The 12655-nt window shown below is 47.3% G+C and overlaps 1 protein-coding gene across 1 annotated transcript; it reads left to right on the forward strand.

Moving 5' to 3' along the window:
- Positions 1-459: 459 nt before the first annotated feature.
- On the forward strand, positions 460-1265 carry LOC120709659. Its single transcript, XM_039995333.1, has 3 exons — positions 460-663; positions 738-929; positions 1240-1265. The coding sequence occupies exons 1-3, from the start codon at positions 519-521 to the stop codon at positions 1263-1265; spliced, it is 363 nt and encodes a 120-aa protein (XP_039851267.1). The 5' UTR covers positions 460-518.
- Positions 1266-12655: the final 11390 nt, after the last annotated feature.

Genomic DNA, 12655 nt, shown 5'->3' on the forward strand with positions numbered 1-12655 from the left:
AGATTGGACCGGAGAATGTCGTGCACGTAGTCACCGACAACGGCTCGAATTACAAAAAAGCATGCAATGAACTACTAAGTGATGTGTATGACCACATAGCTTGGACACCTTGTCTAGCACACACCGTCAATTTGATGTTGAAGGATATAGCTCGAAGGCCTGAACATGGTGTTATCATCAAGCAGTGCAAGCGAATTTCAAATTGGTTACACAATCATGGTCAGTTGAATACAATGATGAGGAACGCAATCGGTGGTGAGTTGGTCAAGTGGAATGCCACTCGATTTGGAACCAACTACATGTTCCTAGAGAGCATCTATCGGAAACGTGATCGTTTCATGCAGTGGATGGCATCTACTGAGTTCCAACACAGCAAATGGGCGAATACCGAAGATGGTAGATTTACTCATGCAAGTTTTTCAAGTATGGAGTGGTGGGATGCATTGAAATATATCATCGACACAGTTCAACCAATATACAAGTTCCTCCGCTTCGCTGATCAGGACAAGAAGCCGAACATGTGCGAAGTCGTGATGGCCTACCAGACTATGAAACAGGAGCTGAAGTCTTTCTTTGGAACAAATGTTTCCACACTGAAAGAGTATGTTGAGGTGGTGGACGAGAGGTTGGATGATGTGTTCATAGGCACGTATGTGGGTCCAGGTAAGCACACATCAGTCGTCTATTTTTAAACTCTATTGAAATAATGCTTATTTGAAGTGATTTATATTTTGCAGCTGCTGTCCTAAATCCGAGGTATGCCTATACGATGGAACCAACTCAACAAATGTTTCGTGGACTTAAGGATACATTTCAGCGCATGACGGATCTCCAGAGCGCCGTCCAGGCATTGCAGGAGCTTGACGTGTTTCGGCAGAAAATTGGCGAGTATAGCAGTGATATGGCAATGCGGATGGCGATGGACATCAGCATGCAGCCACCGACGAGATGGGTGTACGAATGGGAAGACCCCCATTTTTACACTATGTTAGTTCAGGAATGGCAGACAACATCGGCGTGGACGGGCCAAACTTGGCAACACTACAAGGCTGAGCTGCTTAGAGTGCGAGGTATCGCTTTGATGTCCACCGCCGAATACCAAACCGCATCTCAAATGGGGGTCTTCCCATTCCTACGTTGAACTTTTCATTTCATGTGTATAAGTGTATGACTCCGTATTTGTATGCACCCTATTACTATTGTATTTGTATGCATAATTATAACTCATTGCTTTGGTAGGGTCATTTACATTAAAATGTGCATAGCTCATGTCGAAATTTCCTTTTATTTCACACCGGGAATTAATTTTTCAAGCGGCGAAAAAATACTCTAAACAACCGGTATACCGGCCAAACCGGCCGGTATACCGGTGTAACCGGTCGGTATACCGAAGTGAGTCGCAACACAAAACCGGCCGGTATACCGGCCAAACCGGCCGGTATACCGGTATACCCGGCCGGTATACCGGTCGGAACCGCCACCACGGTAAAATTTGAATTCAAATTCGCATTTGACCGGTTCCGACCGGTAACCGGCCTAACCGGACCGGTAAACCGGTACCGGAGCCCGGCGGTTAGGCCGGTCCGGTCGGGAAATTGAACCCTGCACACAAGTCGAGGAGCACAGCACTGTGTGCAGGGGCTTGCGTTCTCGCCGGTGGCACGGACGGAAATTCTTGAGAATTTCAAGGGTTCAACGGAGGTCGAGTTAAACAGGTTTTAAGCTTTGGCCCTGTTTGGTTCAAGCTACAGTTCCTAGTGCACATAATATCCTGTTCTGCTCCAGCACCAGCCAACAATATTTTCCTCTCACACCACTCCAGCAGCAGTCTCCAGCCAGCAGTGTTTTTCTCTCACATCACTCCAGCAGCAGCCTCCAGCACCAGCACCAGCACAGCGTACAGGGTAAATTTGAGAAAAGAATCTCACATGCATGGAGTGTTAAATGAAGTCTATTTGCAATTTTTTTAGAAATGGGTATAATTTTTCGCGACGAATCTAATGATGATAATTAATCGATGATTGGCTACAATGATGCTACAGTAACCATCTCCTAATCACGCAGTCAAAGGTTTTATTAGATTCTTCAGAGTTGCTAGCGCAGAGTTCTAGAGTTAATTTTATAAATTGATTTTATTTAACACTATAATTAGCTGTCAAAATTTTCTAATACTACGAAAAACCAAACAGGGCCTTTGACACCGGAAAGATGAGAAGTTCTACTGGTCGGATCGTTGGTAATTGTTGACGGGAAACAATTTTGAGTGTCACATGAATGATCGGCAGCGGGCACACCGTACACATAATGAATGTGAGAAAAGGAAAAGTGGAAAATATGACGGGCGCGGAAGACGGCTTGCGGAAGCCCAAAGACCATCTATCTATCTATTATTATTATTTTATTATTTAGCCAATAAAAAAACCTCCACATTCGTTTTTAAGGTCTAGAAATTCTCACATTAATCGAAAAAATTACCCACCACTGCCATTACGATAAAAACTGGTCTAAAATACCTCTGTGTCTAATTAAAAAATATAAACAATTACCATTATTGAATAATTAAAATAAAAATACCCACCATAGCTAGGAAAAATTACCCACCACTACTATTGCGATAAAAACTAGTCTAAAATATCCCTACATCTAATTAAAAATATCCACAATTACTATTATTGAATAATTAAAATAAAAATACCCACCCTACCTAGCTAGGAGATTTTGTATTGATTGCGTGAGCCACCTAGCTAGAAGACAGCATTGTATCATCACGTGTCCATATCATCGCGTCTCGCCGGCGCAATTCTGTCCCCAGTCATGCGGAAGCAAGCAGGACATCCACGGCCGCCGCGGCGACCGCCGTCGGAACCACCGCTGTTTGGTCGTTTATGATTTCTTGAAGCTGTTTCAACCACGTAGCCTCTCAGGTGCTTGATTCTGCCGTCTTGAAGTCATAGATCTCTTTGGCGCCGGTGTCCCATCTGAACCACTCACAATCACATCACCATCCATGAGATTTACACCGCAAATCTGACCGTCCAAAAAATTACAAACTCAGAAAGCAGAAATCTTATTTGAACACTTGAATCACGTATGAGTGTGATGGCTGTTGTCACGAAGCTCGCTAAAGTGAAAGTATTTAGGAGGTATTTACATATACCAATAAGGCAATAAAATAATCTTTACAGGTGTGTGATAACTTTTATTATTCACATCGTGAAATTTAATTTAGTTAATCCAATAAAGGGCCTTCATAATAGGTTGACTTTCGTATACCAATTAGCCACCTTTAAGCTTAGATTTTTGCAGTAATGTGTCATAGTGCTGGTGTTTAAACGTAATAAAGAAATTTTAATTAGAGTGTAAAAGACAGTGCATACCAGTGCATCCTGATGTCCGACCAGCTGCCTCGGAGCTTATCTGGTATGGACAGTCAAAGTAATGTCATTCAAAACCTCAAAAAAACGTTGCAAAGAAATTTATTCGACGAAAAAGGAAAAAAAGAAAAAAAACTTTGACGGAGAATGTATTTTAACACATTTTGAATTGCTACCTCTATAGTACTTAGATTTTTACTACTATATGACAGCCGATGACAAAAATAGTATAACCTTATATTTTTTTAAAAAAAACTAGCAGCTAGCAAAATTTATAAATACAAAAAAATAATTACAAATGCAACATTAGAGATGGTAAGATCTAGGTGCGCCTGGTAACACATCTTTATTTTGGTTGGCAAAAAAAAATTGCTACTATATGACAGCCAATGATAAAAAGGTGTAACCTTATGTATCGAAAAAAGTAGCAGCACAAGTAACAAATAGAAAAAAAATAAAAAATTACAAATCTAACACTAGAGATGGTAGCATCTAGCCGCGCAAATGCGCGGATGGCCTTGCTAGTTTGATTATCATTTTAGATCAATCCGAGCATTAACCAGCTATGTAATATTTATTTGAAATAACTCGCTTGCTACTCACCTAAACGATTGGTAGAGCTCTGCAAATTTTTTTCTTCAAATGTGATGTGAAAAGGAACCGTAAAGCAGCAGCAGAACTAGGCCAACAGGCTGCGGATTTTTACTGCTGCACTAGTGCGCTTTACCCCTTTTTCTGGTTCTCTCCCTCTCCGGCCTCCGGGAACAGAGATGGAAGCAGATGAATCAGAAGGCTGCACAGCACTGCTGTGCGGAAACACTGCGTGAAATCTTTGAACCAATGTGGATTTCATGAGCGCGGCGGCACCTGCCCACCCTCTCCGTCGCGGGCCGCTGCAGCCGGCCACCGCCCAGCGGCTGTCCCACCCCGCCCGGCTGGGGGTGCGATTGCGCCCCCTCGCCCATGCCGCCCCGGACGAACCGCCGCCATAGGCAACGAAACCCAAAATCTCTAAGCTCCGCCGCCTCCCTCCACCACCCCAGCTGCCGGGCGACACCCCCCCCCCCCAAGCACCTTTGGAAGGCAACGGTGGCGGCGGCAGGCCCGACGTCATGTTAGGGTGGGCAAGTGCCGCTACGGTCAGCAGAATATTAGGCTATTCGCACTCGTCATACTCCAAATCCATCACATAAAAGGAATATTTTTGCCTGGTCATCGAGATTCTTCATTTTACATTCAGTTTTGTTGCACTCGTTCAACCTCTATATCTCTACTCTATATCAACTACCAGCAGATGGACCCACGTGTCAGATTTTTTTAATCTTTTTAACACTCCCCTCCCCATTCCCTCTCTCCCCCCACTCCTCTACTCCATCCGACGGCGCCCCTCCACGCGGAGCAGCGGCAGCGATGGCGAGGCGGGGCAGCGTGCGCAGCAGCGGCGAGGTGGCGAGGCGGGGCAGCCGCGGCCCGCCCGCGGAGCGGCGCTGGGCTCCCGGAGCGGCCGCGGACCGGAGGCGGATGAGGGCCATGGCGGGCCGGCTGCGGCGGAGGGCCTCGCGGCGGCGGAGCTCCGCCCGGGCCCTCCCTCTACGGCTCCAGCGTGTGCAAGCCTCTACGTATCCTGCCGGATTCGCTCGGCGTGCTCCCCAGAATTCGGCGTGCGTTGGCCCGTCCTGGAGGCCCCGACGGTGGGCTGCGCGGAGAGGCCCCTGAATTCGGCGTGCCACAGTGGGCCGTGCAGAGAGGCCCCAGCGCGCGCGAAGCGGCCACGACGGCCGGGCGGGGCAGCCATGGCTTGCTCGAGCTCCGCCCCCTCCTCTGTCAAGCGTCGTCATTGTAACACCCTCGTGTTAATCAAGATGCTAATCACGTGTTAACTCGATAATCATGGGCCTAAGCATGGTCATTAGCGCTAATCACGTTGCATAGTAAACATCAACTTAACTAAGTTCAACCATGTTTTTCTCCTTGATCCGAGACTCAAATCAAGTTTCGCCCAAAACCAAAGTTGTAGATCTTTTCATCCTCTACAACTTCTATTTTGGTCAAATTACAAGTTTATATATGAAATTTTGAGTTTCGAACGGTCAAACTCGAGCCAATCTCATTCAAACCTTGTGACTGTGCTCCCCTGTTCGACGTACGCCACCCATACCGCGACCGGCGCGACACCGCCGGCGACTCCATGTGTCGGGCATCCCGGTGAACCTCGCCATCCGTGTGCGCCGCCTTATCCACTCCCAGCGCCATCCCTATCCATTTCCCTCTCCCCCTTCGTCCTCGTCAAGCCGTGCACCGAGCCCGAGCACGAGCAGAGCTCGTCGCCATTCGCCGCTCCGGCCAAACCCCGCCGCCCCGCCGCCGTCCCTCGCGCCCCAACCTCTCTAGCCGCGCCTCGAAGCTCCTCCGCCCCATCCGTGCGCGTTCGAGCCGTTACCCGGCCGAATCGTACCCCGCCACCACCGGCCGCCACTGCTCCTCCGCCGGGCAGCCGCCCCCGCACGTCGAGTTCAACCCTCGGGCCCTCCTCCCCCCAAATTGAGTACCCGGTGAGCAGCACCGCACCACCATCGACGTCTCCAGCCCCTTTCCTGGCCATCTTGCTTGCTGCGCCAACAGGAGCACAGCCCCGCCGCCGCGGCCAGAGCTGCCATGGCCGCCGAGCCCGAGCTTGCGTGGCCGCGCTCCTTGCCTCCCTTTCTGCGCCCCAAAACCCGAGCCTAGGTCCCTTGCAGGCACCTGTAATCCCACGCCGCCCTTGCCGTGGCCTCACTGGCAGTGGTGAGCCCGCCGCCGCCGCCCAGCCGCTAGAGCTACCATGCGCTCATCTCTGGTCACCTCAGCACAAGATGCTCCGACACGGTGGCTCCTCCATGTGCTGGTGCTCTTCTCCAGCACTACAACACATCCATACGCAGTCAGCAGCAGCAGGTCCATTCCTTTCAGCTCTCTCTGTTCTTGCGACTAGTGGAAGGAGAAGAACAGTACAAGCTAGCTAACTAGTGGTGCATATTAGTACTTGTATGTTTCAGATCTAGTGCAATTTATATCTTTAGTTGTACTGCTCCAATCGCTGTAAAATTTTTATGGTAGACTCTGCATGTGATGCTTGCTCTGTGGTAAAATTTTCAGATTTGTTGCATCCAACATGGCTGAGTTCTTGATTTAACTTGTTTAGCGCTTAATAAAATTTTATAAATAATAGAAATGTGTAAAAATAGAAAATGTGTTTCCGTTGCCTTTGGGCGATGTTGTTATGTCTTCTAAACGCTTAATTGGTAATGTGTTCACAGAAAATGCGACATATAGTTTTATCTTGCTCTCACATGCTTAATTTCAATTAGAATTTATCTTGGTTGTAATAATTAATTTATAAAATCTGAGCATGTAATCTTGGTACAGTAGCCATGTTTTGATAACATCTACCACACATACAAATTTCAGCTCCAAGCTAGTTATTTTATGTCCCTAAAAATAATCCATGTCTTTTCTATAAAAAAAAAGTTCACGAAGGTTTATGGAATATGAGCTTGATAATATGCTTTGCAATGCTTGGATGGCTTGGTGTCAGGTTAAAATGTTGCTAAGTATGTGCTAGTGTTTGTAGTCTAATTAAATGGTTATTTGTGTACTCCTTGCAAGATAAACAAGTGAACAACCATTTTTTTTTTGATTATGTGCTGAAAACAGCTGACTGTATAGTTTCTGTTGTGGTGATAATTTTGTGATATGAATGATGCTTTCCGTAGATGTGGTGAATAGAAAAGTTGTAGATAACTTCCATATCTTGCTTGTCCTAGAATTTCATGATTTTAGGCCTACTAGTTTGGGAGTTATAGAGTTTACAATACCCTGTCAGGTTTTACCTGTATTCTGTGCAGATCTGAAAGTTTGTGATGTTTGACTTAACTAAACCCGAAATCATCTCTTGTTGGTAACTAAAGAGTGGTAGTACATTTCATAAGTTTTCCATAAGTCTAGGATCACCTTAATTTGATGCTTAAAACTATAGCTATGGTTTAAACAAGTAACTGTTGTGCTGCTGTCTAAACTATATGTGCTTAGAAATCAACTGTCTCAATCTTGATGTGGTTTGTGTGCTTGTTGGTGTTAGCTATGACTTCAGTGGTGTTAGAGTAATCTACCTGAGATCTTGTAGCCTTGTATAACATTTAGTAACCTGAAACTAGTGTTCTTCAACCATTTAAGTTAATAAGTGAACATGTATGCTTGTCGTCAATGATCTCTGTGTTACTTCGCTATGTTCATGCTCTTGCATTGTGCGTCTCATCTAGGAACGCTAGGTGAATACACGTGGAACTCGAGCGTGATATGGAGCTAGCCAAAAGATGGTGGATGGTGGACGCATCTAGAAGAAGGACGGATGGATCCCGATGTGCATGACCAAAGGAAGCTGCTCGCCAAGCGAGTATCATCTAACCAACACTGACTCAGTGTTATCCCAGGCAAGCCCTGGAGCATAACCCCTAATTTGAGTATTCAATGTTTATTTAAGTATTTGTGCATTTACATTTTTAGGAGTTGTATGGAACCCTAGTATGCATGTTTCTCCCTAGGTACCTATGAGTCTATACTAGTATACAGGTGTCGTTAGTATTGCCATGCTTAACTAGGATCCGGTAGAAGTCGAGTGATTGCTGTCACTCGCGAGCTATAGGTTTCTGTTACTTATAGCAACATGGCTTGAGAATGAATCAACGAGGAAAGAGAAATGGAGACCGGGCGGAGATTATTTTGGTTTTGGATATGGAATGGATGGAAAGTAAGCCTCCGCCTGTGTCGATTGAGGACCGTACCGTTGTTGGCCCTGCTGACCGAGTTTGAACAGTACTAACCACATGCCGGAAGTAAGAGGTAGTCGAAACCGGTAAGCTAATTACCTGATTTGCAACGATACTTTGAATCACGACCTGCTACTCTGGGAGTGGGATGATGGCGGGTGTTGGAGTGTATGTCGCCTCCTAGTTCTCTGGGAGTTCGCTGTGAGGGACCTTTCACCCGGGTTTTGGCAGGCGTGATTCAGACGTCGGGGTAATGATGGGAACAGTTGACGCGTGTGGACCAGCGTGGTTTGCATGTGTCGTGTGAGTTAGGTCCACCTTGCAAGGTTAAATCGGATCGATTTGCCGTCTCTCTCGGTTAAGAGAACCTTGGTCATTGCGTCACATCGTAGTAAAAGATTGAAATGAGATTGGAAAGTTGGGATTATGAGATATGATTGTGGTACTCTAAAAAGATAATGTGATCGACCATGCGTGCTCTAGATATTCAGACAAACCTAGTTGGTATTTCTATGATAAATTTGAGCTAAAATATTGAAAGTAAGGATCCACTATTAGTAGCTTTTGAGCAAAATAACTCCTGAGCCAAAAAGCTTTGCATGTCTAGGAGTCGGCTAAGTATATACCACTAGTCGGGTATGCCTTGCTGAGTATTAGTATACTCAGGGTTTGTTGTTATCCTGTTTTCAGGTAGCTGCTGCTGGTTGGAGCTAACCAGGATTCACATCGGTGGGCTCGATGTGACGTCCTCACGTCATCGTAGTCATCGTTGTTTTTCTAAACTAAACTTCTATTTAATTTCCGCTGCATTTTGAACTCTGATATTTTATGTAAATTTGCTTACAAAAGTCCGCATTGTAAATTAAATTTGAGAACTTTTATCTGATTGTAATCATCTTTGCACGTATTCGTGCGAGACTTCCAGTGTTTTTCGATCCTTACCCCAACAGACGACTGGATTATACCGTTTTAAGTGCGTGGGAACTTGATTAATCATTAAGATGATAGTTAGCGCACTTAGGTCGGTTTAATTTGGGCGGTTCTATTACAGTCATGGGCCATGGGCGGCCGAGCTCGCCTCGCCGCGCCCCAACCCCTTTTCCGGCCCGAGCTTGCCTCGCCGCACCCCAACCCCTGCTCGCGCCAGCGGCTGCAGCCCCTCTCCCTCCCTCATCTCCCTGCGTGGGCGCCGCCATCGGGCCCTCCGTGGCCGCCGCGCTCTGCCTCGCTCGCCGCCAGGCTCCGTTAGCCCAGATCCGTGCGAGCTCGCCCTCTTCGCCGGCCTCCTTTGCTCGCCGCGCGGCGTTGCCCATGGCGGCGCGTCTCGCTGCGGAGGGGGGGCCTCGCCCACCGCGCAGCCCCCTCCCTCCCTCCCTCCGCGGGCGCCGTCACTGGTGTCATGCCGAGCTGCAGCGCCACCTCGCTCCCTCTCCTTGTGCGGCCGGCGGCAGCCGCGGCCCTCTTCCTCCCTCTCCTCTTCTCCGTGCGGGAGGCCCGCGAAGGCGAGCGCGAGTGCGGTGCGGCGTCCCCTTCCACTCCCTCTCCGGCAGGCGGGCGGGCGGGTGCGGGGCGACGGTGTTGGGGATAGGACCGTCGGGAATGCGCCCGGAGGTTAATCCCAGCCTCGAAAACATCTCCTAACCTGTCTGCAGGGCTCCGGTGTTGGGTAACAAGAGCGCACGAATGGTGCTCGGTGCCAACAAAGACACTCAGGAGCACAAGCCTAAGGAGACAGTCGATCGCACCTTCGGCATGCCGAAGGTGACAAGTGGCTACTCAGAAGCACAAGCTTAAAGATCAAGACCTTCGCCGCCGATAAACGAAGGATCCCATCTTCGGGCAGCCGAAGGTGATGGCTGATCGCTTGAAGACGGAGCATTCAAGGGTACGGCCTCCGAAGTACCCCGAAGGACTCGAAGCCCTTCGGCGGGTGTAGGCGTGCGTGTAAAATGTGAATACGTGAGAAGGCCGGATTTGTACACCTCTCACCTTGTAATTTTACCTCGGAACCGGTTGTGAGCTGTAAATGAGTTGGAAGGGGGCAATTTGGGGAAACCTAGCCGAGGGCTAGGGGTATAAATAGCCCCCTCTCTCCACAGTGTAAAGGGTTGAATTTTCTGGTTATTACTGGAGAATTGCCTACCTTCATTGCCATTTTCATACTGTTCATGCTCTCTGTTTGAGCATCTAAAAAGCTAAGATCCCAACAGATGGCGGCGAAGGTGAGTGCGGGGCGACGGCGGAGCTGGGGCTGCGCTGAGGCGCGCGCAGCGGCTTCGGGCGGTTGGGGTGCGCGGCAGCAGAGGCCGGGCCCACCCGTAGCGGACGAACGCTACGTCCGCTGCAAATTGCGCATGGCGAGCCGTCCGCGATCTTCCCGGACGCGATAGCGCACCCCACTGCAGCCCTTTTTACGCGAAATGCGTACTACAGGGCAGGGCTGCGGACGAGGTAGCGTCCCCGCTGCGGACAGCCTTAGCGCCCTAGAACGGGGCTCACAGGATCAGCAGCACGACAGCCTCCTTGAACTTCTCACGGCAGCACGAAAAGGGGATGACTTATAAGTTTTAAGCAGGAATGTACGAAATTTTATGGTTTATAAGTCCCATGACTTAATAAGCTAGTGTTGTTTGGCAAAATAAGATATTTATTTTACTTTTCAGCTTATAAATAGGTGACTTAAAAGAAACCAAATAGGGCCTTAGCACTAGCTGTTGAGTGAAGCCAAAGAAAAAGAGGTACTGAAAAGTTAAAAACAGAGAGGCGAACCTCCAATGAACTGGAAGAACTCGGGAAGAAAAACAGTAAAGCTTCTAGGCTGATAGATGTGCTGGGCCGCTCCCCAGCACAAACCACCTGATTTTGGGCCAGCTTTGAAGCTGCTTTTCTGTGCAAGTGCTGCTGCTGCGCAAGGACCGCAGCTTCGGGTCCTCAACTGCGATTGTACTAGTTCACTTTCGTGGAGCAATCCTTGCGTGGGAGCGGAGTACATGACAAATGGTCGATAAAAGATTTTACTGGTACATAAAGCCTGTACCACGGTAAAAGAGCTTTCGTTTTCAACATTCAGGATCCATCCTTTCTCAGTGCGAGTTGCAGCGATGCATGTATAGAATGATAAGTATTTTCAAAATTCTGAATTCTGAAAGTTTTCACATGTGCTGCAGTGCTGCACTGCTTGGATCAACGTTTTTGTTGTCTCGGGCCAAAATCCAAAGACCAAAGTGCTACAGGAACCGAGTAACAAGGAGGATCACAATCCGATCCTCATTTATTAAAAGAAAAACAATCCTCCCATTGCTGTGGCAGGAACTCTGACACGCTTTTGCGGTGTGCAGCCAATGTTCTTCAAGCACCGGTGGTGCATCGCAATCAATGATCAACGCAACTCTTACTCTCGCCCAGTCACCCTTCAGTTCTTGATCAGTATTTATCAAAGGGCACAAGCCACTATTAATAAGCACATAATGAGCCACGATCCTTTCCATTAGGAAATGTAGAAAGCTATAGAAAGTTATTTCACAAAAGAAAGCCAAAACTACGAAAGGTCTGGGTAATCTGAATTCTGCACAACTGATCTCGTTATGGTTGTCAACTTTTCAATTGAATTTAAGAGGTGGGTTCACAATACTGGTAACTTCTCATGCATTCTCCTCCCATGTGATCAGTGTCTCCTTGGCTGTGTTTAGATGCGAAAAGTGAAGTTGAAATGCACTGTATTATTTTTTGTTTGTATGTGGTAATATTGTCCTACTATGGGCCAATTAGGCTCAAAAGATTCATCTCGCAATGTACATTCAAACTGTGCAATAAGTTGTTTTGTTTACCCACATTTAGTGTTCCATGCATGTGTCATTTGCTATATTTAATGTTTCGATGTGATTTCGATGTGACGGAAAATTTGTAAACTTTGGGAGAACTAAACACAGCCCTTGTCGCAATGCAACTTTTAGGAACCTAATTGGAATGAAAAACCCGAACAAATTTCACAGAAGTTTCGAAGTACATGTTGGGATCTTTGTTTTTTAGATAACCAAACATGGAGCATGAACAGTATGAAAATAGCAATGAACGTAGGCACTTAGTTCTCCAGTAATAACAAGAAAATTCAACCATTTACACTGTGGCGATGGGGGGCTATTTCTACCCCTGGCCATCGGCCAGATGTCCCCAAATTGCCCCCTTCCAACTCATGTACAGCTTAATTACAAACGGTTTCAGGGTAAAATTACAGGGTGAGAGGTGTACAAATCCGACCTTCTCACGTATTCACGTTCTACACGCACGCCTTATTCCATCGAAGATCCAGCAACCCTCGATGGAGTTTCCCCCTGTGAGGAAAAGAGTACGGCCCTTTACAATGTAAAAAGAAATAAAAACAGCTACAAAGGTCCGCAATCGCTTATAGTCTTGCGATGCGGCCTTTTTACATGCTAATATGTAGTACTTCTTGAGGCTGTCAGCATTCCACGGATG

This window comes from Panicum virgatum, chromosome 5K (assembly GCF_016808335.1).
Source record: "Panicum virgatum strain AP13 chromosome 5K, P.virgatum_v5, whole genome shotgun sequence".
In the NCBI taxonomy this organism is placed as follows: domain Eukaryota; kingdom Viridiplantae; phylum Streptophyta; class Magnoliopsida; order Poales; family Poaceae; genus Panicum; species Panicum virgatum.

Coding starts and splice junctions, on each gene's coding strand:
- LOC120709659 (XM_039995333.1), top strand. CDS start 519: ATGTGCGAAGTCGTGATGGCCTACCAGACTATGAAACAGGAGCTGAAG. Junction 664..737: donor AGGCACGTATGTGGGTCCAG/GTAAGCACACAT, acceptor TATATTTTGCAG/CTGCTGTCCTAAATCCGAGG. Junction 930..1,239: donor GCGGATGGCGATGGACATCA/GCATGCAGCCAC, acceptor TTGCTTTGGTAG/GGTCATTTACATTAAAATGT.